The sequence below is a fragment of the Talpa occidentalis genome, unplaced genomic scaffold (genome assembly GCF_014898055.3).
Source record: "Talpa occidentalis isolate TD23 unplaced genomic scaffold, MPIMG_talOcc4v2.1 talOcc4.5, whole genome shotgun sequence".
NCBI lineage: Eukaryota > Metazoa > Chordata > Mammalia > Eulipotyphla > Talpidae > Talpa > Talpa occidentalis.
The window spans coordinates 122,178,961-122,204,432 of NW_023604861.1; the positions used below are offsets into that span (position 1 = coordinate 122,178,961).

A 25,472-nucleotide genomic window follows, 5' to 3' on the forward strand; every position below is an offset into this window, starting at 1 on the left:
CAGCCTGGAAAAAAAAAACAAACCCTGCTTATTTTGACTGTTACCCCCCACTTTATAACATCTTGAAAAATTCACCAAGAAATAGTTGTCAATTTTTGGCTGAGTAAGAAGTAATCACAGTCAAAGTTTTTGTCAAATCTCAATACCATGGAAATAACAAGCAAGTGGTAACAGAAATAAAATCTGATGACAGCTTAAGCCCTTACTGAAAAATTATCACTTTCATTTTTCAAAGGTCCACAGTAACAGAGGAATTTCACCTCCAGATTAGAGGAGGCGGCTGAAGATTGGCGAAGTGGGGAGAAATAAATCATGTACATTGGACAGCATGTCTAACCTGTCTCGTTTAATTCCCACCAAAATAGATTCTTACAAAGTAGGTGAGTCACCCCTATTTCGGAGATGAGGATACTGAGGTCAAGAAAGTAATTTTTGCCAAAGGTCCCATAGCCATGGGGTAACTTGTATTCATGCCTAACCCCCAAGCCTGAGCCTTTTCCTTAGCCTTCCCCTTTATCTTGAGGGCTTCCTGGGACTTTGGCCAGACACTGGCAAGGAAGCAGTGATGGGCTTGCAGAGCCCAGTAAATCAGTGGCTTGAGGAACAGCTCACCTGGGAGAAAGGAACCCACCCCAGGCCCAGCTCCTCTCCCTCTCCCACCTCCTTCCTTCTCTGGCGGGGTTTCCCAGTCTTGGCTGTGTTGGCATTTAAACCAGATTAGCCTTCACCATGGAGGGCTGTCCTGTGCATGGGAAGGCTCTTAGCAGCGCCCTGGCTCTGTCTACCAGATGCCAGTAGCGCCTCCTGTTCATGGCAGTCAAACATACGCAGCCATCGCCAAATGGTTTCTAGGTGGAAAGGCCCCCTAATTGTTAAGAACCACCATTTTGGGGCCTCTCTGGTGGTGCAAGGGGTTAAGATGCAACCTATGAAGCTGTCTGCAACCACTGCAGCAGAGTTTGATCCCCGGCCGGCCAGGCAGCTACCCACATGGCGCAGCAGACCTCTCCTGACTCGCCCGCTGCTCCCCTCAGCAGTGTGCTTTGGTCAGTCCGCCTATTCTGTTCCCCACTCTGTCTCTGGTGAATCCTCTCACCCCCCCACACCTCTGGCCTGTACCCCAGTTCTTGTATGTATAAATAAATACATCTTTAAAAAAAAAAAAGAACTGCCATTTTATGGTGACGAACCTTTGCCATAGATGGAAAGATTTGGTAGCTATTTAGAGCTGAAACTAGTATCACAGGGACCCAATTGAGGTGATTGGTCACCCTGCAAGTGGATTTTCATTTCCTGCTTGAGTAGAGACTGCGGTGGAGAGGGGCATTGTATTGATAACAGGTTGGTCCCGGGAGTCTGCATTTTTTCTTAAGCTACTGCTTTACCAAGCTCATCTGCCTGATGCCCTTATCTTCCCTCATATCCCCCAGGGGTCAGGGGAAGTGACCAGCTTCAGAGAGGCTGGCTGGATAATTGTGTGTGTCCTTATAGGCTGAGGAAGCTGAGAGAGAATGCTGGGGTGTGTCGGGGGTGGGTAGGATGGGTCGCTGTGTATAGGTCTATAGAGATCTCACCGGTGCTCGTGTGGGCAATGTGCTTATGTCTTTAGGCCGGGAGTAGTGGATACAGGATGAGGGAAGGTTTTCAACTCTGTGTTTATTGGTGCATGTTTTAATGTAGTTGGGATTTTGCAATATTGTTATGAGTCATTCCGACAACTTATCAAGGACAAATAAAAAAACCTCAAAAATAGTTTATTATCATGTTGTTGGGGATACATTTGTAATAGCAATAAATATCTTGGTTCTTTGCAAGTTTACAAAGCTCTTCTGAGGTTCATCATTTGTCCCACAGCCATCTGCTCTTGCTGAATTCTTATTTCCAGCGTGGTGTTTGCATGCTCTTTCCCAGCTGAGTTCTGGGGGTGATAGTGACATGCTGACATCAAATGCTCAGCTTTGCTTGGGCACTTTGCATCCTGTGGCCTTGGTATCCCCCGGGCTGTGGGAGAAAGTGTCCTTTGTGCCATCGCAGAGTCTGGCTGCAGCAGACCTGAAGGGTTAACGACAAGTGGAGACGTGGCCCATGTGAATCAGCTCTGCTGCTGGATTCGGCAGTGGCCCTACCCTCTTCTCCACCTTCAGCAAGTGGGAGGACGAACCAGGCTCAGGAGGGCAGTGCCTAAAACACACAGCTACCTGGTGCCCAGGTCCGCTGGCTGATACATGCAGGTTCCTTCCTCTGTGCTCTTTGACACAGGGCTGCGGGTTTGATTTGCTGTGTGTGGTGGTTTCTTTTCCTTGATTATGCAAACTGGTGGCTTTTGCCAAGAACTCTCCGTGCCCTGAAGCTCTCAGCTCTCCCATTGGTCCACTTAGTTTCACTGTATTGAGAGGCATATTTTCAAGTTGCAGAGCAGTGGTAACTGCCAGTGTCTCTTGGGAGCCAGGTGCCTTGTGTTCGGGGACCACAGCCGGTGACAATGACAGCTGACGAGTTGGTTTTCTTTGTGAATGGCAAAAAGGTAAGCAGGAGCTGACATTTACCTTGGGCTGGCTTCCCTGTGCCCTGGGAAGAGATGTGTGGCCATTCTTGTCTTCTCTCACTGTTTTCTCTCCACTCTTACTTGTATTTCTCTCTCTTCTTTCAGAGGTGTCACTTTCAGAGGTGCATTTGGGGTAACATGGGGTGGGGAGAAGGAAGACTTCTTGGGGTTAGGACACAGTCCAGATACTCAAGGGGCAAAGGAATATGGAGAAGGAAAGAGAGGAGGGGTGTCAGTGGCTCCCTAACTCCTTGCCATGCCAACTCCCTGCAGTGGGAGAGACCCTGGCCTGAAGCTGAGAACGGGGGCAGGGCTCCAGGTGAGATCGAAGGTCACCCACCAACCTCTATTTATGTGTTTAATTCTAAGGCTTGTGTTGCTGTCTTTATTGACAGAGGAAACAGAAACACGTTTTTCTTGCTAATATCAGTATATAAGTTGTACACAGCCTTTGCTTGTGATATTTCATAAACAGAATTGTAATAGCTAATTTGTGCGAGGAAATACACTGACATCTTGTGGCAAGCCATGATTTTGCTTTTCATAGAGAACCGCTTGCCTTCCCCAACTTAGTTAGACACATAAATACTGCAAATCTCTCACTTTGATAAAAAATTGCCCAACTTCATTGGTGTACAGGGATCTGGGGGGTGGAGGGGCGTGGAAAGGTGCAGAGGGGACTTGTGATCTGCTCCAGTCCTTGCAGCCCACACTGGAAAGGTGAAAATCTTCTTAAATTTTAAGGCAAGTGCAAGGAGAGAGGGTGCAACCACTCACACTGTCTCCTTCCTCCACTTGCTGCCTTCCTCCCACCCCCCCTCTCCAGCACCCCTGCTGCTCCAGCTTCCCATTAGGGAATAAAGGGAATTTCAAGGGTAATCAGGCTTGCACATTGTAAATGGCCACAGGGCACAGCATGAGTGACAGAAGTGCCTGTGGGACCCCAAAGAAGGGCTATTTTCTTTTGAAATTTTGGCATTTGTAAGTGGAGAAACTGGGTGATTTTTTAAAAAGATTTATTTATTTATTTATTATACAAGAACTGGGGTACAGGCCCGAGGTGTGGGGGGTGAGAGGATTCACCAGAGCCAGAGCAGGGACCAGAACAGGCAGACTGATAAAATACACTGCTGAGGGGAGCAGCGGGCACGACAGGAGTGGTCTGTCGCTCCATGTGGGACCCTCACCCGTGGCTGGGGATTGCACCGGCGCTCCAGAGGCTGCGGGCAGCTTCGCAGCCCAGTGCTCAACCGCTGGGCCACCAGGGGAGGCCTGAAACTGGGTGATTTTTGAGGCAATTTTCAGGAACTAAAATGTACTTCATAGGACAGCTAATACATCACTTGTCAGGGTTGTGCTGTTGATTTGTAAGAGACCACATGAGCCAGCGCACATCAGCACTACAAGCTGGTTTTTTTTTTTTTTTTTTTTTTTCTGGCACTACAAGCTGTTGGACTCAATTTGAATGGAGTCACCAGAGGCATTGGGGTCAGCCACACTCTTCCGGTTCACAGCTATTTCTCTATGCCAGTTAATCTTCAGGATTGACATCTGGCCCCAAACCAAGAGGCAGGGCACAGCTTGCATTGGTAGTAAGACTTTTGCATTGAACATTGCAAATAACTGTCTTGCATTCAGCCATTACATCACACGCATTTAAGAAACAGTCTTTGAATTAGCTTTCTAGAAGTGTTACTCGAAGGTATCGTCTGTGGAGTTTTTCTAAGCAATTATTACATTGGGTGAGCAGTTGGATTCAGTGACTTCCAAGGCCACATTGTACACTAAGGTCAAATTATTTATTAAGTCATCAATTTGTGCATAACAGTATAAGGTTCTGCCCTCTTCGAGATGGGTATGATGTATTGTATCTAGAAAAGAGCATTTTAAGGTAAATCTGGTGAAGATTATTTTCCAATGTATTTTATTTATACTTTAGGAAAGCAATCCTATACCTCTAAATCTATCATTTATATCATTGGTGTTGTAAACCAATGTTACCGCAATAAAAAATTTAAAAAAAGAAAATAAAAATTGTAGATGGCATGATCATGTCTAGCCCTAATTTCTCTGGAAGCTTCTACTCCTGCCAGTTCCAGTGATGAATTGCGTGCTTGCAATTTAAGGCAGGCAATCTCTTGAGAAACTACAGAAAATTGGAGAGACAATGTAGAGAGTGATGAGGTAAAAGTAGAGCTATAAAACCACCACTAATCAAGGAAGACTGAGCAAGGGAATTCCCAGTCAAGTCGAGGCAGCTATGAGTAGGTTTGTCCCATTTCTATTCCCAAGATGATCTGGATGTTTTGCAAGGATATTATGCAAGGAAGTTATGAAAGAACTGTTGGAAATCAGTGACTCCCTCCTAACCGTGTGCCTCCTACACTCCCTGTTTCAGTAGTTCAGGACTTTGTCTTCTCAGTGGGGACCTGGAGGGGACCCTGTGGAGGTCACGGGCCTTGGTGACCTTTTTAATTAATTAATTAATTAATTAATACAGGAACTGGAGTACAGGTCAGAAAATCTAAGTTGTATTTTCACTTGAGTCTGAAAACCAGCTTGGCAGAGAAGTAGGAGGGGAAGAGACTGAAAATGAAGAGTAGGTACGTATTGAAAGGGCTTGAAAGGTAACGTCTAGGACTTGGATTTTGTCTCCAAGATAACCCTGAAGACACTGAGCAAGGCACTCTGGTGAGGTGACTGGAGGGCTGCAGGACCGGGGAAAGACAACTTAGGGGAGGTGGTGAGCTCAGAGGGTCTTCCTGCCATCTACAAGAAAGGTGATAAGGACCTTTATTTTGTACATTTATGATTTCTTCTCCAAGAGAAGGAAAAAAAAAGTCTCCTGGGTGAACTTTATAACCAGGACTTTGAGCTGGCTTGTTGGAGTATAATCATAAAAGCAAAAAAAAAAAAAAAAAAAAAAATCTTCCATTGTGTTTTAAACTTTATTCAGGAAGCAAAATCTGGCAATTTCTGACCTTCTTGTTGGCTCTGAGTCAATAAGAAAAAAATCCCATGGCCATTTCTAAATTGCCAAATGCAGTCTCCATTTGGGACTAAAAGGTGAGAGCAGCAAGAAAGTTCTCATTTAATTGGTGCTGATGTAAGAAGAATCCCCATCCCCAGGAAGGTTCAGTTGACAGAGATGCACTATTCCTGCTGCTCTTCCTTGGCCTCTGGTGTGGGGTGGTCCACTCCAGAGACTGGTGTGCCATCAACCCCTGCACTCAGTCTCCCTAACTATTTGAGTGCCTCCCGGCCAGCATGCTCTCAGGCATGGCCAACCTGAGGCGCTTGGTCAGCTCATTACAGCTTCAGTTCTCCTAAACTCTGGGTCATGCCCAGTCCCACCACCATGTACGGTTCTTCAGTGTGTGTGCCCAGCCTACTGCTAGCTGCTTGGGGGGGCTGGAGCACAACATCCCCTGCAGTCACTAGTGTGTGGCAGGAGCTCCCTTCACAGTTTGAGAAGTGGTAAGAAACTGTTACAGGGCAGGGAGAGGGGCAGCCCAGACCCGCAAACCTGCCTGCTCTCAATAGGTTCTGCCATCCACCACATCAACATAAAACATATGAGACTTTAATGGGAAGGAATTTTAATACAATTAGGAAACAATACAGGAAAGGCAAAGAATCTAGTTTCTAAATCAAGCACCCAAAGTGACTCGTCCCCTCGTGGGTAAAAGTCCACCCAAGCAGGATGGGCCCAGAGCAAGGCCCCAAAGCCTGCCACAAGTCTAAAGCATCTTCCAGTGGGGACCCACAGAAAAGGCTCCGATACAACCAGACAAGCCTGGATGGAAAAGAGCAAAATCAAAATCAAGATAAAAGCTGCCATGGTCACCTCCCCACGGGCCTCACCCACATCTGTGTCACCCCGTCCACAACCAAAAGACAAGCGCAGTTTCTTCACGTGTCTCTAGGCTCCATGCGCCTCCTCCACGTCTCCTTCTGGCCCCATCCTGCTCCTTCCTCAGTCTCCTCTGCAGCTTCTTCTCTCCCTGCTCAGCTCCACCCTCCATTTGGGTGGGGCAGGGAACCTCCCCCTTTCCTGGGGACCACCCTGTTACAACACCTCCTCCTCCCTCTTTAGAAAGGTGTGGAATTCACTGTAAGTTCTTCTTAAAGGAACCTTTACCACAAATTCCCTCCCTTTTTCCGGCCCAGTCATCTGAACTTTTTACTCTGGATGATGCGTGAGGCGTGAAAGCAGTTTTCATAGACTTCCTTTGACGATATGCATGGGGAGCTGGCGCCTGGCTCGGCGGGCAAGCTTCTCCAGCTGATTGAACGCCCATTCAGGGACCCTGGGTTGAGATTCTCCTCCCTTTCGGACATGGGTCAACACCGTGCAGCCTGTGCAGTACTCTGGGAGCACAGGGCAACGGAGGGCTCCCCACTGTCTGAGGGTGGACCAAACCAGGGATCTGCAGGCCGCTTCTCTCTGCTCTCCTGGCTCTCAGGTGTGGGCAGGCAGCCAGAAATGAGAGGACCTGTTTGATTTGAAGAGGAATTAGGCCAGCATGGTGGTGCAGCACCAGATGCTTCTTGGTGGGTCCTGGGCTGAACACTCATGTAGAACTTCAGAGCTGAAGGATGTCAGCACAGCCATAGTTTGCAGTTGATATGGTTATTCTTCTGCAGTTATGAAGACAAGTGCCATAATTTTCATAATTTATGTAGCACATCCCCATTAACTCTACAAATTCTTGGGTAGGCCAGGGTTAAGTAGATCTATATTTTTGTCTTTGTTTTTGTCTTTGTAGGTGGTGGAGAAAAATGCGGATCCAGAAACGACCCTTTTGACCTATCTGAGAAGAAAGTGTATCCTGCCTTTGCAGGGGGGTGAGGGAAAGGCCCATTCTCTGGACCTCTGTCACTTTCTAGTGACCTGTAGGGAGGCTGTGAGGTGAGCGCCGGACTCAGGCTCTGGCTGCCTGCCCTTTAGTTGCGGCTCTGGCGCTCAGCAGTTGTGGGACTTGAGAAGTCATTTGAATTGTCTGGGTTTGAAATTCTCGCCATTGAAGGAAGAATTGTTCCTGATGATCCTTGAGTTCTTTTCCAGCTCAGACTTTAGTAATGTCAACGTCTAGAACTAGGGCTGTAAGATAAGCTCCAAAGGCCCTCTTTGGCCCTGGTCTCTGTCACCCCCAATTAGCAGGGGTGGGGCCCTTCCACACCTTCCCCAAATGACTTATTGCTTAAGAGGTAAATGGCCTTCCTAGGGAATGTTTCTAGCTCTTCCACTGGGGAGGAAAAGTCAGGGGAAGGGGTGTTTGTCGGGAAGGGGCTGCCTGAGGTGGGCCTGCGTGTGGGAGTGCCATCTGCTGCGGAAATGGCGGATGCTGAGAGGCAGGCAGGGTGATCTCACTGATCCCACAGCGGCCCCATTGACAGAGGAGGAAGTGAGATCTGCACAAGGGGCCTACTTCTCACTGTATATTCAGATCCTGGACTCAAGCCCAAAGCCAAGCACTGAAGTTCCTACCCATTCTGGAAACTCTGTAGGGGTCCTTGTCAAGACAAGGCTCATCCTGACCTCTGTCAACAAGCCCTTCTCATGCCCAGAGGCAGGGATGTCCCATGGCTCATTCCAGTGACATATTTTGGATTGTTTCAACGCCCACAGAAGCCAGCCTGAAATCCATGTCCTTACTGCTTGTTTGCTCACTTTCTGCCAGACAGTGGCTGGTGTTGGTATACTTTGTCCTCCTCCTGTCCGAGGAGGCAGACCTGGAGCCTCACAGCATACGAACCTGGTGGCTTCTTTGTGGAGGGAGAGTCACTCAGTAGAATCGGGGAACTGAGTGGAACTCCATTTCCAACCCATCTACCTGGGAGGTCTGGGAAGAGAGGCTCATTCTCAGAGACCCTTAACAACCATATTAGTTTTCTAATAAAGTATCTGAATGTCTTAGAAGTTCCTAATCATAGCAGCTGACTTGTTTAGAGGTCAAACCTCAAATGAAATCCAAAACTGAAAGCTGGCACATAGGAAATTCTTTGGTTTCTTGCATCCTGTGCTGGGAATTTTGTGTAAGAGACAATATATCATGACTTCCAGAAAGCTCTACAGGTTGGGAGACCTCACTCAACATTGGGTTGTTACCATTTGCCTTTCTTCATCTGCCCCTAGAGTTGTCAGAACAGCTGATAACTGCCTTTGTCTTGACGGATGAAAAGAACATTGAGGACCCAGAAAGCCCTCCAGGCAGGTATTGAGAGAGGCAGCCGCACAGTGGTGGAGGAGCCCTGAATTTGGAGTCAGATGACTGTGTTTGGTAACAAACCATTACCTTCATATGACTCACATTACCATAGGGGTCATTTTGTTTAATCTGCAGGGATATAGTTCTTGCCCCAACTGCTGATCAGATTACTGAAAGATGAAGTGGGCCTGTGGGTATAAGTGCTCTGCAAGCATAGGGTTCTATACCATTGTGAGTTACTAATTTCATCTTGAAATTGAAGGAAGTGACCAGCTGATAATGACCTTCATTACCTCTGTCTTCAGTTGGCAGCTGCTTGGAGGCCTGTAGGCTGAGGGAAAAGCAGCAATGGAGCCCGGTCATCTCAGGGAAAGGGGCGACCATGATCACTCTCGAATAACCCATTAAGAAGCATTTTTATAGGCACAAAGGATCAGATTCCTTTTTTCTGCAATTAAGTGAAGAGAAGACTCCAATACTGGTCCCCAATCTCAAAAATGTCTTCATTTTCATTTCCACTGTCATATTCTCTGGGCTAGATATTCAAAGGTCCCGACATAGCCCTAATTTTGATCCCAGGGATCTTATCAGCCCAAGAGGGTCGGGGGGAAAGCTGACTTAGCAAGTCCCAGAGCAGGTGCAAGCCTCATGTTAGTCTGAGAGCTTCATTGTATGCTCTGCAGGGGTGGGATGGGAGCTGCCCTCATGCTCAGTCTGTAAGGTGCCTAATTCAGCAGCCCACGTGGCAAAGGGGCCTATAAGACTATGCCTGGAAGACCCCTCCCCAAGAAAAGTCTCCAGGACTGGAGAGCAGAACTTCAGTCCCAAGGGAAGATGCTTGGGTGATGTTCAAGGGGAGTCCATGCCTTTTCTTTCTGTACAGTGGAGATGACCCTGCTCCCTGCCTCCCTGGGTTGCAGTGCAGCCTCTCAGATAAGGGGGTGAGGGGCTCGAGTTTTCAGGGGTGGTGTTATTTGCAGCTCAGTGCATGCACTTCCCAGGAGGCCAGCAGAGACCCTTTTCTATGAGTTCATAATCCTTAACCCTTGACCATACAGTGGGACTCCGTGGGACCAAGCTGGGTTGTGGAGAAGGAGGCTGCGGGGCTTGCACAGTGATGCTTTCCAAGTATGACGTTTTCCAGAACAAGATCGTGTATCCTTTGCCTGCTGGCTGATTGTTCATGTGGGGACTCTGAGGCAGGGCTTAGCTTGTGAATGAGTGGATGATGTATGTGTGTGTGTGTGTGCACATAGGACCTTCATGATATCCAGGCTCAATTCACACCCCATGAAATCCTTCACGAGGTCTCCAGTGCATCCCAACTGACGTCCAATCTTTCCGCTTTGCACATGAGGCCTTTCACAATACATCCCACATTTTCTACTGGTTTTCTTTCTCTTCATGGGCACGGTACTCCATTTATGCAGCGATAATTGTGCACTTCTGTTGATCCATACCCACCAATTTCTAAGTCTTTGCACAAGCCATTTCCCAAGTCTTGAATGTCTTTTCTTCTAGGAATTTTCTACCTAGCTAACTTTTATTCGCTCTTTAGGACAGGGCAAAATATCACCCCTTCTGGGAAACTTCTTTGACCTCCCAAGATTGGGTTAGGTGCCTCTTGCCTGTGTTGGTTCCATAGTGCTCTACACACTTGCCATAAGATATTTAAATTGCATCTTCACACTGGCTTCTGTTTTCCTGGATTGACTACAAGCTATTAAAACACCTTATTCACATTTATTCACCTTTATTTCCTCAGTCCTTAGCAGGGTGCCTGGCATATGGTTTGCACAATAACAAATATTGATGGTGTAAGTGAATGAGTGATGGATAAAGGAGTGGAGCAAGGAAGCTCTGTCTACGAGGATAGTGCCTATGTGTCCAGGGTCTCCCTCTCTCCCCCGGAGGAATGGGAGACATGAGTGAAAGCAGGGAAGCAAAAGTGACAGGAGGTTCTGAAATTGAAGAGGCTAAGGAAGGCCCCTGGGGATAAAGGTGCACCTGTTGAATCTGGAACCTGCTAGAAACTCTTGACTCAGCCCCAGGGTAAGGCCAAGTAGGAGGTGGCTGATAGTGATCTGGTTCTAGCTGAAAGAACTAGGGTTCACTGCTGCCTGAAGAGACTGGAGCCTCGCCTAGGGGGTGAGCTTCCCTTGTCCTTAGCCCAGAGTCTTGGGTGGAGAGGTGAAGACACCTGTGGAAGAGATAGAACATAAACTAGAGTGAAATGACACAAGCATCTGAAGTCTCCCGCATCCTGCACTTGGGTTGCCTCTAATGACCCGAGTGGACAATGGAATGACCTTAATCTGGGGTTCCAGTCACTTTTCTGCCAATGCCTGCCTGGCCCCCATCTGTTCCTTGCACCATGTTGCCGTGACGACTGTGGAAGGAATAGGAAATACCAAGACCAGGTTGCATCCTGTGCAGGTAAGGTGGGAGGGGAGGCTCAGACCAAGGCTGCATATTTGTGTGGGCTGTTGGGGGCTGAGCATCCCTGCCTGGGTCAAGGAGGCATTGAGACATGACCGCAGCCCCCTTCTCCCAGTGCTTTGAAGGGGAAAATGAAGGTCCCCAAGCTCGGAGCTCCATCCTGTGGTCCAATTGGATCAGGGACCTGGGCAGTCCAGCTGCATAGGAACTGGAGGGAATTGGTGGGAGAAGGTCCTCTTCTTGGTCCACAGTGTCCTTAGGAGCTCTGCCCTCAAGACTCCAGGTGCTCTGTGCTCCTGGTGAAAAAGCCCAACTACTCCTTGCTCTCCCTCAAATGGTAATTCCATTGTATCTTTTACCTTCTACCTACAGACAATATAAAAGTAGGAGGTGAGGCCTCCACCCTCATTAAAATAGCGGTTAGCAAGGGCCGAAGAAGAAACTAGAAACACATGAGTGTCCGACTAAGGCTTGATGGCATCAGGCCACCTGAGGATGCACTGAAAATGACAACCCTGAGGGGAATCTGAGGGGCTTGTGGAAAAAATCAGAATATTCTTAGGCAAGCGGAATGGAGCCCACACGTGAGCCGAGCACCTTGGGAAGGAAAGGCCACGGCTTCCCTGCAGCAGGAGGTCTTGGGGAGATTATAATCACAGAAGGTGCCAGCCAGGCCCAGGCCTGACTCCTCTCTCGGCCATTTGCCCATCCTCTCGGAGCAGGGCCTCTGGTTGAGCAAGCTGCTGGTGTTCCCTGGGAGGAGAACCTTTTTGGCTACGTGAGGCCAGAGCAGGGTGGGGTGGCATTGCATCACGAGGGTTTCATTTCTAAGCCAGGAAAAGAGGAAATTACAAAACTTGTCCAACCTGCAAGAGATGTGAGAGGATTAATTAGGGCTGGTAATTTCCTTTAAAACAATTAGATGACAGAAAGAATGAGCAGTTTAAACACAGAGATCATGTCTGAATAATTGGGCTAAAACCCTCCCTTTCTAGTGGCACAGACCGTTCCTCCCGATGTTCCTAATTGGACTTCAAATAAGCTGTGAACCTGATTCCACTTCTGATCCACTATCTGTTGGCTCTTGGTTCCTGTGATACTACGCTTTCCTCTGGGGCTCCTCCTAGCCTCCCCAGTGCCCAGCATGCGGACCCTGGCTCCTTCCCTTGCCCATCATCACGCTCTTCCCTGTCACTTGAATACTATCCACATGCAAATGGCACTTACATGTACACCTTAGGCTTTGACCTCTCAGAGGTGAATAAGCATTTCCAGTTGCCTACTTGACATCACTATATGGTCGTCAAATTTCAAACTCAACAAAGTCTAAGTTTTTGGCTAATTTTTTTTTCTTCTCTTGTCTTCCTCCATCTGAGTCAGTGGGAAAAGCATCTACCTAATTGCTCAAGACAAAAATCTAGGAGTCACTTTTAATTCTTTCATATAGGACAACTCATCCACCCAGAGGTAGTGCCTCTTCTACCTCCAAAACCCGCAACAAATCTTCATTTTCTCTCAGTTTCCCCTCCCATTGCATGGTCCACCAAATGGTGGTCCAACCAACTTTGCCTCTTGCCTGGACCCTGGTCCCCTACTTCTGCTCTTGCCCCCTGCAACCCATTCTCCAGCCAACAGCTGGAGTGATTCTTTAAAAACATAGATCAGGGTCTCCCAGGTGGCACAGTGGGTTGAGCGCAGCGCTATGAAGCTGTCCACAGCCTCTGCAGCACTGGTTTGATTCCCGGCCAGCCAGGGAGATGCCCACATGGCAGGGCAGACCTCTCCTGGTCTCGCCCGCTGTTCCCCTCAGCAGTGTCTTTGGTCTGTCTGCCTGTTCTGCTCCCTGCTCTGTCACTGGTGAATTCTCTCACCTGCCCCGCGTCTCTGGCCTGTACCCCAGATCTTGTATAAATAAATAAATCTTAAAAAACAAAGAAACATAGATCATATGTCCTGTTATAAGTCCCCTGGAGGCTTCCCATCACACCCAGGATCAAAATCCAGACCCTACCCTGGATTCTGAATTGCTGTAGGACCTGGCTGCTGCCTCTCCCCCAGGCCAGCTCTTCATCCCACTAGGTTTCACCCTCACTCACCTTTTTGCAGCTCAACAGGCTTTTGTACCTGCTGTGCTCAGAGGGCTGCACTTGCTCTTCTCTCTTCCTAGAATACACCTTTCCCTTCTCCAATTCACATTACTAAATTCAACTTCAGGACTACCTTTTCAGGGTGGCCATTTCTGCCAACTCTAAGTGGCCACAGATAGCTCCGGGTCAGGTCACCCTACACTAACTCTTTACAGAGCACCAATCCCCACCTGGAACTTTCTTGTCTTTTATTGTCAGTATTTTAGTATTTTCCCTACAGGACTTGAGCTTCATGAGACTCATGAGGGTCTTCTTCCCTGCTCTGTGCCTGTTGTCTTTACCCTGCCTGGCATATAAGAGGTTCTCAGTAAATATTTGTATATTGAATGAGTATAAATCAGTTCTTAAATAATTTCAATTAAAATAAAAACATCTTCAGTCCAGAAAAAAATAATTCTGGATTGGCATCGATCAAAACACATTACTTGAGGCCCTGCTTTCCTTATGCATTGTTTCACTTAACAGTGACAATTTCCAAGAGGCTATTTATAAGGGACTTATTGTATATGCTGGGCATTGGGGAGATGATATTCTAGCAAATTATTTAATGTAAGAAGAAACAAACAGCAAAGTAATGTAGATGAGGAGAATCTCCCTGTAACAAAAATTTTGCAGGTTTGAATGAAAATTCTGTGACATTCACTGCAAAGCAAATTCTTTATGACACATTTCCCAATTCTTATATCCTCACTGGACTTAAAGCATTGCCTTCACCGAAGAATACATGATATTCTAGTTTGGAATAAAATACATCCAATGGTTCTTAAATATTGTTTGATTTTGGATTGTGTGGTAGCATGGTTAAAAGAATATGACCCAACTCTTACATCACCTTGTGTGATCTTGGGTAAATGTCTTAAGTTTCCAGCCCTATGTGCTCACTGTTCAGTGAAGGGAATGAGGGCAGAAGCCCCATCTGTCTAAGGGTTGCGGTTCTTTGAAGGGACCTTCCTATTGAGAATTGGCACTGGTTGCCTGCCTACTGTATGCGAGGTACAATATTAAGTTACAACTCAGTGGATTCACTCTCTCATTGGAACCTCACTACAGTTCTAGATATAAGTACAAGGGTGGTCCTTATACAGACGAAACTTGGCTCAGGGGAGCTAGGTAACTTGGCTCAAGGGTTTGACTGTGTTAGCAGAGACTGGCTGCAGGTGCACCCTGTGGGGAGCCTGGAATGGGCTTTGCCATCACAGGTGCCTATGTTATCTGTGTTAGGAGCGAATTGCCAAAAGCCATGGCTCTCAGTGTGGCTTCTGCACCCCTGGCATCGTCATGAGCATGTACACGCTGCTCCGGAACCAGCCTCAACCCAGCATGGAGGAGATTGAGGACGCCTTCCAAGGTACGAGCGCTGGGCACAGCCTTAGAGACAGGACGGCAGCCTCTGTTTCAGTACAGGGGATTTGCTGAGGTCGGGGCAGGGCTGGAGTGGAAGAGTTACTGTTCTTTGGAGGAAAAGCTCAGGCCATCCCAATGTGCTGGCTGAGCTCTGCAGGAATGTGGGTCTTCTCTTTGCTTGGAGAACACTGGATGGTTTGGGGACCTCTTGGGGTTTCCTTGCTTTGGATCCCCTGGTGTTTCCCTGCCCTCCCCCAGTGCTGGCTTGGGGAGCATGGGTGGCTGGTTCAAAAGGAGGTCATTTGGAAGCTCCACAGAGACTAGTGACATGTCTCCTTCCCTCTCAGCTGTCACCTGCACAGGAATCTGCCGGCATGAGGAAGGTGGTCATGAGTCTGAGCCTGGGCCAGAAAGGAGCTTCCTACTTTACCTTTTGTTCAGGGACCTAGGAATCTAGATCTGGTGTCTGTTCCTCTGAATTGAATAGAAAAGACTCTCCCACTATTCACCATTTCAATCGATCATTTATTCCATCAGTTATATCGGGTCTTGCTGGATGTCAGGCGCTATGGAGGGCACAGGGGACTTGGCTGAATGTATCATCCCTATTATCAAGGAATTCACTGTGTAGGGAAAGAGAGTTTATAATGTGGTTTAATAAGCTCACTGCTAAAGCTATGACTAGGCACCCTGGGAGCACTTAGGAGGGCCACCTGTTTCAGTACAGGTATTCTAGGAAGACTTCCTGGAAGAAGTGATAGATGTTTTGCAGTCAGGAATACAAAGAGGAGGGGGATAGTCAAGCACAGGAAATAGAATGTGTAAATAGAGCATCTAATTGAGCCAGAAGGAAAGCCACAAACCCCTCACCTACCCTGGACCTGTGCTGACATGGTCATTTTCCTTTTCACCCCCCAGGAAATCTGTGCCGCTGCACAGGCTACAGGTCCATCCTCCAGGGCTTCCGGACCTTCGCCACGGTAAGAGGATGCTCAGGACAACAGCTGCCCTGCTCCTAAAGCAGTAACACCTGGGAATCACAGTCGGGAGGGGTGCCAGGTGCCTTTGGATTACAGAGAAGAAAGACAAGGGGTCAATTGGTAGATCTCCCCGTAGCAGGTACCTGGCACGGCGGTGGGTTCTGCATGGGAACTTGCCTTCCAGGAAAGGCCTGAAGAGCCAGTTTCTGGAAGAGCATGTTGCCTAAGAGCTATCTTCCTCCAGGACATCTGACTTGGCAATTGTCCTTGGAAATTGGCTTACTCAGACATGGGTCATCAGGTGGCATTTAATAACAGCCCAGTCCGACTTGGCATTCACGCTCCTCCTGCTTCCCTTTCCCGCTGCCGCTTGCAGTTGGCATTCTGCTGGGCTTATGAAACTGTTAATTAGATCTCCAATTAGTGTGTGAATCCCTGCAGTGTTCATGTAACGCTGGGTGAGAAACCGCAGCTGGCGTGCTGGTGTTGATTATATAAACAGACGCATACCTGCCGTCTGCAAGGACGGTGGACTGCCCTTTCCTTTTTTGCCTTAATCTCCCCAAATTTTACCCGATTCCTCAACTGGGCTGATCCTGACTTCAGTCAAAAGGTCTCATCTTAATTGGATTTGGGTTTGGGTGAGAGTCACACTCCTGTTCACTGACTTTAGGGACTTTGAGAGAGTGTCCAAATTACCCCAAAGGGGTGGAGATGGGTCTGTAAAGATGCCCCACCCTGGCAAATGTGGTTGAGAATGAGGTACTTGGAGGTGTGGGTTTAAATGAAAATGACTGAAAATTCACGTTTGGAGTCTGCGGATCTGGGTTCAAATCCCATCTCTTCACTTAATAGATGCATGACCTTGGACAAATTTCCTTGTTTCTAAACTGGGGATTATAATAATACCCATGTTACAGTGTTATAATAATACCCATGTTACAGTGTTTGATGCTCCTTCCCAGGGTCAGAGTCTTGTCATAGAAATGGTCCTACTGGGTGGCAATCCCCCATCTGGTGGTGGGCCAGGGTAGAGCAGAGCCGAGCAGAGTGCTGGTCACCCCTATGTCTGCTTCTCTAGAGTGCCCTGGGCTGTGCCTGGGAGTTTGCTTCGCTTTTGTTCCTCAACACAACTCCAGATTCTGGGGTGTTTCCCAAGGACTTGAGTTGACATTCCAGCCTTTTTGAGCAGCTCAGTCAGGCCAACAGACCCCCTCAATGCCTTGTTCTGAGAGGCACCACTGGGGCACTATGCTATGCTTTGCCACTGGTACCCTGAGAGGTCCTGAGCCAGTCCTGTTCCCATAGGTGATGGCTCTTCAGCCCTGTATGCAGATCAGGCCACAGTGAGGGATGAAAAGTGGTCCTTTCTGGAAAGAAGTGCTGGTGAGGCCATCAGGCCTGCTGGCCAACACTGTCTGGACCCAGCATTGGTCTTGATATTGATTATATTGATTATATATTGATTATACCCCAGAGACCCCAGCTGGGGAGGTACCCAGTCAGGCCCCACAGGACTTGACTGATTAGGACGTAGAGGCCCTTGAGCGTGGAGAGGGCCAATGGGAGCAACTCTGAAGGAGGAGAAGGGGCACAAGGATATGTTTTGATAAAGTAGGGCCTAGCTTTCATGGAGAAATTTTCTTAAAATTAAATTTCTCTGCTGCTTCCAGGATGTTCTATTGTTTCTTTTTTTAAAATGATCAATTCTGTGTTTATTTTATATGATTTCTAACTTTCTACTATTACAGATAATTACATATATAAATAAAAAATTGCATATATTGTTATCTTAAATCCCTTTCATCTGTCATTAATGTATTTGGTTAGCATAGTGTAAATCTTTACACACACACACACACACACACACACAAACACATACAGGAAAAGTTTAGGTTCTTGGTAAATTGATTTCTTATAAGATTCCCTCATTATAATTTATATTGGCCATGTTCAAGAGTACTCTCTCACTTACACCATCTTGTCATTGAGTTTTCACATTTAAAAATCTTTGTCAGTTTACACATTTTTTTCAATGGTTTCAAATTGCTTACAAAATGAAATTATGTGATTTCTTTTTATTTATTTATTTATTATTTTTAAATTTTATGTATTTTTTACATCATTTTTCATTTTTGCACAATGTATGCATTTTCATCTTGGTTATAGTCCCCATACAATTCCCACCCTCCCACTTGTTTTGATCCTACTCCCCCACTCCCCCCATAGTGTGTCTCTGGTTTATAGTTGCTTGTTGGTTTTGATTTTTACTTTATTATAATTAGTCTTTTTCCTGGTCCCTTATTTAGGTTTTCTAAATTCCTGCTATGAGTGAGGCCATCTGGTATTTTTCTTTTTCTTTCTGGCTTATTTCACTGAACATGATCCCTTCCAGATCCATCCATGTTGCTGCAAATTGCATGAGTTTATCATTTTTGATTGCTGAGTAATATTCCATTGTGTATATGTACCACATCTTCTTGTTCTATTGTTCCTTTACAAGTTATTTAATCTACATTTCGTTTTACAATTCCTGAGTTATTTTACTTAAACCAAGTGAGAGAAAGTCATTAAAGCAGAGGCCCTAACCCTATCTGTGGGCAGGTGGGGGCAGGTGGGGAATCTGCTGTTCCTGTAGATCTGGGATGGGTGTCGGATTTAGGTTTTACAGGATGTTCATGATCCAGATTCTTTAGCTCCTGGGAAAACTCTTTGAAAATATTTTTGTGCAAATGTTGGTCATCTCTCTAGGATGGTGGATGCTGCGGTGGAAATGGGAGCAACCCAAACTGCTGCATGAACCAGAAGAAAGACGACACGGTAAGTGGCCCTTTTCTGCCTGGGAGCCCAGGAGCCAACCTCAGGTCCAAGGAGCCCATGAGCTCCCTGTACTCACAACAGTGGTGGCCACAAGCAGAAGCAGTTCCCTCCAGACAAGGAGGCAGTGAATGTGCACAAAAGCCTGTGGGCCACTGGCCAGTCCTCCTTGTCCCTGCTGCCCAGGAGCGGCCTGCCCTCCACCTGTCTGCGGAGGGTTGGAAACCAGCTCGCTGGACAGAGGGCTGGGTTGGGCCCACAGTGTTTTCAGGAGGAAATACTACACCATCGATCTGTTCCCTTTTCCAGCAGATCACTCTCTCGCCATCTTTATTCAACCCAGAGGAGTTCATGCCCTTGGATCCCACCCAGGAGCCCATCTTCCCCCCAGAGCTGCTGGTAGGTGATGCCCCAGGGAAGGACACAGCCAAGTTTCTGTGCTGTGAGTCTTGGAAACCTGCTTTATTTCATACCCACCAGGACCCGATGTCCTCCTTGTCCATTAGGGTTCAACCTGCACTTCCTTCCTTTCTGTCATGCCCAGAGGTTCAAAGAACCTGGACAGCTCAGGTCACCTTGTGGTGGGTGACCTTCAGCAGGTCTTATAACCTTGATCCTCAGGCTTGTTTGCCTGTAAGAAACGAGGTTGCTAGCGCCTTCTCTACCCAGGTCTTTCAAAAGTGAAGTGCAGTCATGCTACATCAGCTGCACTGTAATTCCTGCCTTGGGGCAGAGGGTTTCCCCTCACTCTGGCCGGACCATGTACCGTCATTCTGAATTCAGCACTAAAGCAGCAGAAGAGTTGGTCCCATTCTGGACTTCAAGCAGTTTATCAAGGAAAGATGGTGGGAAGGAGGAGACAGGGCAATGAGAAAACTGTCTTTTCCAGAGGCTGAAAGACACTCCTCAGAAGCGGCTGTGCTTTAAAGGAGAGCGTGTGACCTGGATCCAGGTTTCAATGCTGAAGGAGCTGCTGGATCTCAAAGCGCAGCACCCCGAGGCCAAGCTGGTGGTGGGGAACACGGAGATTGGTAAGAGCTGGGGTGGCTCTGGGCCTGCAGGGAGCCTGGGGACCCCAGGGGAGCCCTGACTTGATTTCCTGCAAAGACCCCTGACTTCGGAGTCACAGAGACTTGGCTTAATCCCTTGCCAGCTGGGTGAATTCAGAAAAGTCACCTCTGGTGTGGGGATGTGACATGCTTTTAAACAGCTAAGCTTGGGAGAGACCCCTGACTCTGGTACAAGAGGGAGCCCCTGAGCCCTGGGTTCTGTTGGATCTTCAGCCACAGAGAGAGGGCCTCTACCTGTCATTCTGGTAGAACCCAGAGCTGGCCCAGCTCATACAAGTACAGGTATGGCCAGAGTCCCCAGCCTCAATTTTGTGACACTGTGAAAGATACTTCAGGTGATGTGCTCCTGGTGGCCCGACAGTCTAGGGAAGCATGAGTTATGGTGGAGAAGGACTGCCTAGAGGAACCTTTCATATGTGACATGTTTCTCATCGTGAGTCATACAATGTCCTGAACCCAGTTAGAGTCCCAGAGGAAGGAATTCAAAGATTTTTTTTTTAAAGATTTATTTATTCATGCATTCAAGAACTGGGGTACAGGCCAGATGCGCGGGAGGGTGAGAGGATTCACCAGAGACAGAGCTGGGAACAGAACAGGCAGACTGACCGAAAGACACTGTTGCGGGGAGCAGTGGGTGCCACAGGAGAGGTCTGCCGCGCCATGTGGGTCGCTCTGCAGCTGGTGGGGATCTTACAGGCACTTCAGAGGCTGCGGACAGCTTCACAGCATTGCACTCAACTGCCTGCACCACTGGGGGGGGCCCTCAAAAGATTTTTTTTTAAAGATTTATTTATTTATTTATTTATGCAAGCACTGGGTACAGTCAGAAGCGCGGGAGGGTGAGAGAATTCACCAGAGCCAGAGCAGGGAGCAGAGCAGGCAGAAGGACCGAAGTACACTGCTGAGGGGAGCAGCGGGCGGCAGGAGAGGTCTGCGCGCCATGTGGGACCCTCCTCCGGTGGCTGGGGAGCAGCCGGGGATCGAACTGGTGGCGCAGAGGCCGCGGGCAGCTTCGCAACCCAGCGCTCAACCGCTGCGCCACTGGGGAGGCCCTAGTGTTCATTTTTGACAGTATTTGATTTCTCCCCTTAGGTGTAGTCCCTGTGGTTCTCCCACCACCATAGCACCCGTGATGTTTCCTTCTATATATTTTATGGTTTCTGGCCTTACATCCCAGTCTGTTGTACATTTTGAGCTGGTTTTTGCGCATGGTGTGAGTGGACTAGTTTCATTCTATTGCACGAGGCAGTCCAGTTTTCCCAGCGCTGTTTATTGAAGAGACTTTCCTTGTTCCAGTGGATATTCTTTGCTCCTGTGTCACAGACGAGTTGACCACATATGACATTTCTTCTTCACGGTTCTCCTTCTACAGCACTGTGGGGGGGGCAGGGGAAGGGCTGTGTTGCTGTGTCTGAGGGGTCTTCTAACTTCATTAGCCGGGGCGGGGGTGGAGGGGCAGAAACAGACGTGATGGAGACGGATATTGGGGGCTGGGAGGCAGATTTGAGTTCTCTCAATTTTCCTTTTTGTCTGAATGTTCCTCTTTCACATGATTATTACTATTATACCCCAACTGCGCTATCAGCTCAATTACTGAAATGTGTCCATTGTCAGCTGTGTGATGTGGGTGAGAAGCTCAACCTCTCTGAGCCTGGCTGTAAACAGAGGGAGTCTCTATGTAGAGGGCTCCCGGATATATCTTCATACCTGTGTTTTCTAATAGTTATTAAAAACATACACACACACACAACCACACGCACACGAGTGAATTCAGGTTCATCTCATTTGAATTCTGATAGGTTCTTTTGAGAGGAAAAGACAGTTTTCCAGGTGATGGTAGGGTAAGGTGGTGGGGTAATTAGTCCCTCATCTTGTTCATGATGCCTCTGGGTCCCGAGACACCCCAGAGCATGCGAGTGTGAACAAATCACACATCCAGTGTGTGGTGGTGCAAAACACCCAGGCCTTCCCTGGTGATAGGAGAACAGACCTCTGACCTCAAGCTTCTTGTTTCTCTCCAGGCATTGAGATGAAGTTTAAGAATAAGCTGTTTCCTACGATTGTCTGCCCAGCCTGGATCCCAGAGCTCAATTCAGTGGAGCATGGGCCTGACGGTAAGAGGCTGAGGGGAGGCTCATCTGGAGCCCAGGAGGGACTGGGGTATACAGGGGGGTGGCAGGTGCCAGGGCAGCCTCCTGTTAGGCCCTCACTGCTGCCTGCTCCTCCTGGAGGGGGTGTTCTTCACTGCCTTCCTGCATGGAGCATCCTCATAGGTCCAGTGGGCACGGGCCACGAAATCTTTGCTTCCTCTTACTGCTGGCTATACTCATAGGAGTAAGGGGAAAGTGGGGTGGGGGAGTGCTTTACACATAAAAAAATGCCAGGACCTTCCCCTCGATATCTGATTTTATGAGTAGAGGGCCACTGGTTGTGGGATCAAGAGGCCTGGCATTTTTATTAGCTGTGTGGCATCGGGCAAGTCACTGAACCTCTCTGTGCCTTAATGTCTCATCCACATAAGGACAGGAGTCCCGCTCAGTCTCACTCAGGTTGTTATAAAGCTTCACAGAAGTTCTATATGAAGTTCTGCAGGCTGGAGGGGGATTGTTGTTACTCTGTGTGTGTGTTCCCAGGAATCTCCTTTGGAGCTGCTTGTTCCCTGAACCTCATGGAACAGACACTGTATGAAGCAGTTGACAAGCTGCCTGCCTACAAAACAGAGGTGTTCAAAGGGGTCCTGGAGCAGCTGCGCTGGTTTGCGGGGAAGCAGGTCAAGTCTGTGGCGGTGAGTCCTGTTTGGGGGCCCCCAAGGCTCAGGGGACGGCCCTGCAACACAAGGAGGGGGCTTGTCTGGCCTCTGCCACAGACCCAGAGGTCCTCACCCCAGGGCTTAGCCCCACCTGGGGTGTTGCTGAAATGCAGATTCCTGTCTCTGCCCTCGGGTGGACTGGGATGGGGCCCCACAGGGGCTCCTGATGAAGGGGGATGGAGTCACCCCAGACACTCGCTCTGTGACTCAGTCTTTATCTATGCGGTTGGAGAGATGGAGCTTCCTTTTCCTGAACTTTGCTGAGCCTATCAGCAAGGGGTTGAGAGCTGGATTAGGGAGAAGCCAAAATGGGAAGAGGGTAGTTTCAGGGTTTTGGGGAGAGCCAGAGGTAGATCGCCTGAGAGAAGAGTTGGGTCCACCTGTTGACGATGCTCATCAGCCTTCAGATTAGCCCCCAAATTCTCAGTTGGCACAGGTGCCACCTGAAGCTCAGAGCAGTTGATGGTGTTAGGAGGAAAGCCAACCTTTCCCTTCCACTTTTTGTTTTTAAGTTAAGACAAAAAGCAGAACAAAGTAAGGTAAAACAGCCTCTCCCTTTCCCTTCCCCCACCCCCTGCACAGGACACACTTTTTTTTGAAAATCAAATGAAAACACTATTCACAGAAAAAATATCTAAATATGGACAGTGCATTATTTAACCTCAATGTTTGATTGCAGATGAGACAGACTTGAGAGGCTCTGCTGAGTTTTCAGTTCATCTAGAGGCCACTTCCAAGAAGGATTTTGTTTTTATTGTGCAACTGGTTTTCTTCCTCTTTGCTAGTAACGAAACCCTGTACTTGACTTTTCTTACATTTTTGGCTAAATTGCCAGGAATCAGATTTATTTAGAGCAAACTGTTCATCCTGAAGATTTCCTCTTTTTCTTCCTTGATGTTTATCTTCTATTTCTTTGTGCGAACTCTCATTGGTCTCTGTGATGAGTCTCTTCAACCCGTTCAGGAAAAGGTTGGGTGAAATTGAAAGAACACACCGGCTGGAAAGGGCTGGGTCTGGTTTCCTGGCTGGTAAATGTCCAAGCCCAAGCACTCTCAGCTCATCCAACATCATTCTGAATGCCCGGGTTCTTGCTGTGCCCGTCTTATGTCTACAAGGGGCGCAGGTCCTCCAGGTGCTCCTTTTAGCAGGTCTCTCCCATCTGCCCTGTGTCTGGGCCCAGCTATGGACCAGGGGTTTCCTGCGAGGTCTCTCACCTACACTCTCTTGCTTTTCCTAGTCCATCGGCGGGAACATCATCAATGCTAGCCCCATCTCCGACCTCAATCCTGTGTTCATGGCCAGCGGGGCCAAGCTGACCATCGTGTCCAGAGGTGAGCTGCCGCACGCAGAGGTCGGGGCAGAAGGCCTTGGGGGATAAAAGTCTCACAAGCAAGGTCACTTTCTGGAGAAACCAGACCCAAAGCTCCATGACCCAACTGTCTGGGCTTGGATCCCTGGAGGCTTCAAGGGAGATGCACGCAGGAGAGCTGAGCCATTCTTTATGAGGCATTCACAACAGGTTCTGTCACCCAGATGCCTTACTTAGCATTGTGCTGGAGCCAAGATGCACCGAAGCTTCAGGGAATCTGTGAGCATTTATTCAGAGTGACCATTATGAACAATCAACTTACATAAACTTATGAGGAAACAAATCATATTAAAAACAAAGGTCAAAAATACTCAGGATTCATCACTTCCAAATTATTTCACTTCATTTGATTACAGTCTGTGCTCCTGAAGTTATTTCTACCCCTTGTCTTGTAGAGTGGGGTGCTCTGTAATAGTGTGCTATTGTGCATCTTTCCTGGTCAGAGGGACCCCAAGATCTGCCCCGGGTTTGGTGACTGGACAGTAAGACTCACAGGACTGAGCATGTAGTCACGACCGTGGCTATGACTTATCACAGCAGGAGGAAATGAAGCAGAATCAGCAAAGGGAAAAGGTGCAGGGGACAAAGTCCAGAGGAAACCAGGCACAGGGGTCCAGAATCTTCTTCCAGGGGAGTCACACAGACATGCTTAGTCCCCTCAGCAACAAGTTGAGTTGTGAGGACACAGGTGAAGTGCTGTTCCCCAGGGGAGCTCCTTGAGGAGTCCACACCTGGGGCTCTTACTGGGGTCGGTCACATCCCTCTGCCTGGCAAGAACCAAAAGTTCAGACTCCCAGAATGCAGCAGTGTCAATAGAAACCACATTGCCTGTGCCCAGTGCAGGCTAGTGAACCATGCTCATGCAGGAGCCTGCGAATCCTCCTGACATCCACGTTCTCGAGGACAGGAAGGTCCAGCTGCAAGCAGACCTTCTGGGGCCTAGCAGGCCTGCTGCGTCCACTCTTGCTACCCGTCTCCAACTTTATACCTAGTGTTGTCACTATGGTAGCTTGAAATTGGCTAGGGTGGGAGTATTTATATGCTAGAAACTAGCAACTGCTAGGAACCAGGGCTTTTTTTTTCCACTTTCAAAGAACCAACTGTTAAATATTCACCAGCACATGGTTGCTGAAGGATTTTAGAGAAAGAGGACCTTGGCCCCAACTGTGCAGCCACTCCCTCTGTCTGTGCACAGCAGACACTGGGGGGAACCTTGATGGGGGGTATTCTTTGTTGCTCACATGGTCCCTCTTCATCTTGCCTTTGTATAGGCACCAAGAAGACACTTCAGATGGACCACAACTTCTTCCCTGGCTACAGAAAGACCCTCTTGAAAGAAGAGGAGATACTTCTTTCCATTGAAATCCCATACAGCAGGGAGGTGAGATGCTGTGCCCTAATCCCTGCTATTCCTGCTGGATAAGTAGCCCAGAGTTGGCCTTGGGGACCATCTTAGCATCTCCAGCTTTAGATGGATATTCTTGCTGCTTAACTTTGCCTTTAACCAGCTAGATCCCTTTCCGGATGAAGAGAAGTCTCAGGGCTGGGGCAGAGGGCCCAGATTATGAAACCAGACAGCTAGATGTGTGACCCTGAGTTAGTCATTTGCCTTCCTGAGCCCCAGCTTCCTTGTCTGCAAAATGGCGCTACCTGCTGTTCAGGTTGTCATCAGGACTGAACAGAAGTAATTCATCAGGTTTCTGGCCACTGTCTTGAGCCAGTGGTCACTGCCCACATCAC

The 25,472-nt window shown here is 48.2% G+C and overlaps 1 protein-coding gene across 2 annotated transcripts in view; it reads left to right on the forward strand.

Moving 5' to 3' along the window:
* The first annotated feature begins 2,318 nt into the window (after positions 1-2,318).
* XDH (xanthine dehydrogenase) overlaps positions 2,319-25,472 on the forward strand; it is a 49,736-nt gene continuing 26,582 nt past the window's right edge. The window contains exons 1-13 of one of the 2 annotated variants that reach the window (XM_037528268.2): positions 2,319-2,524; positions 7,315-7,372; positions 9,816-9,912; positions 11,085-11,193; positions 14,565-14,691; positions 15,606-15,667; positions 18,419-18,487; positions 18,794-18,883; positions 19,374-19,515; positions 21,576-21,668; positions 22,188-22,339; positions 23,601-23,694; positions 25,004-25,113. In XM_037528268.2, the coding sequence (XP_037384165.1) occupies positions 2,483-2,524; positions 7,315-7,372; positions 9,816-9,912; positions 11,085-11,193; positions 14,565-14,691; positions 15,606-15,667; positions 18,419-18,487; positions 18,794-18,883; positions 19,374-19,515; positions 21,576-21,668; positions 22,188-22,339; positions 23,601-23,694; positions 25,004-25,113 (1,245 nt within the window). In that variant the 5' untranslated portion in view covers positions 2,319-2,482. The remainder of the gene's footprint in view (positions 2,525-7,314; positions 7,373-9,815; positions 9,913-11,084; positions 11,194-14,564; positions 14,692-15,605; positions 15,668-18,418; positions 18,488-18,793; positions 18,884-19,373; positions 19,516-21,575; positions 21,669-22,187; positions 22,340-23,600; positions 23,695-25,003; positions 25,114-25,472) is intronic. The other variant, XM_037528269.2, reaches the window with a different exon arrangement.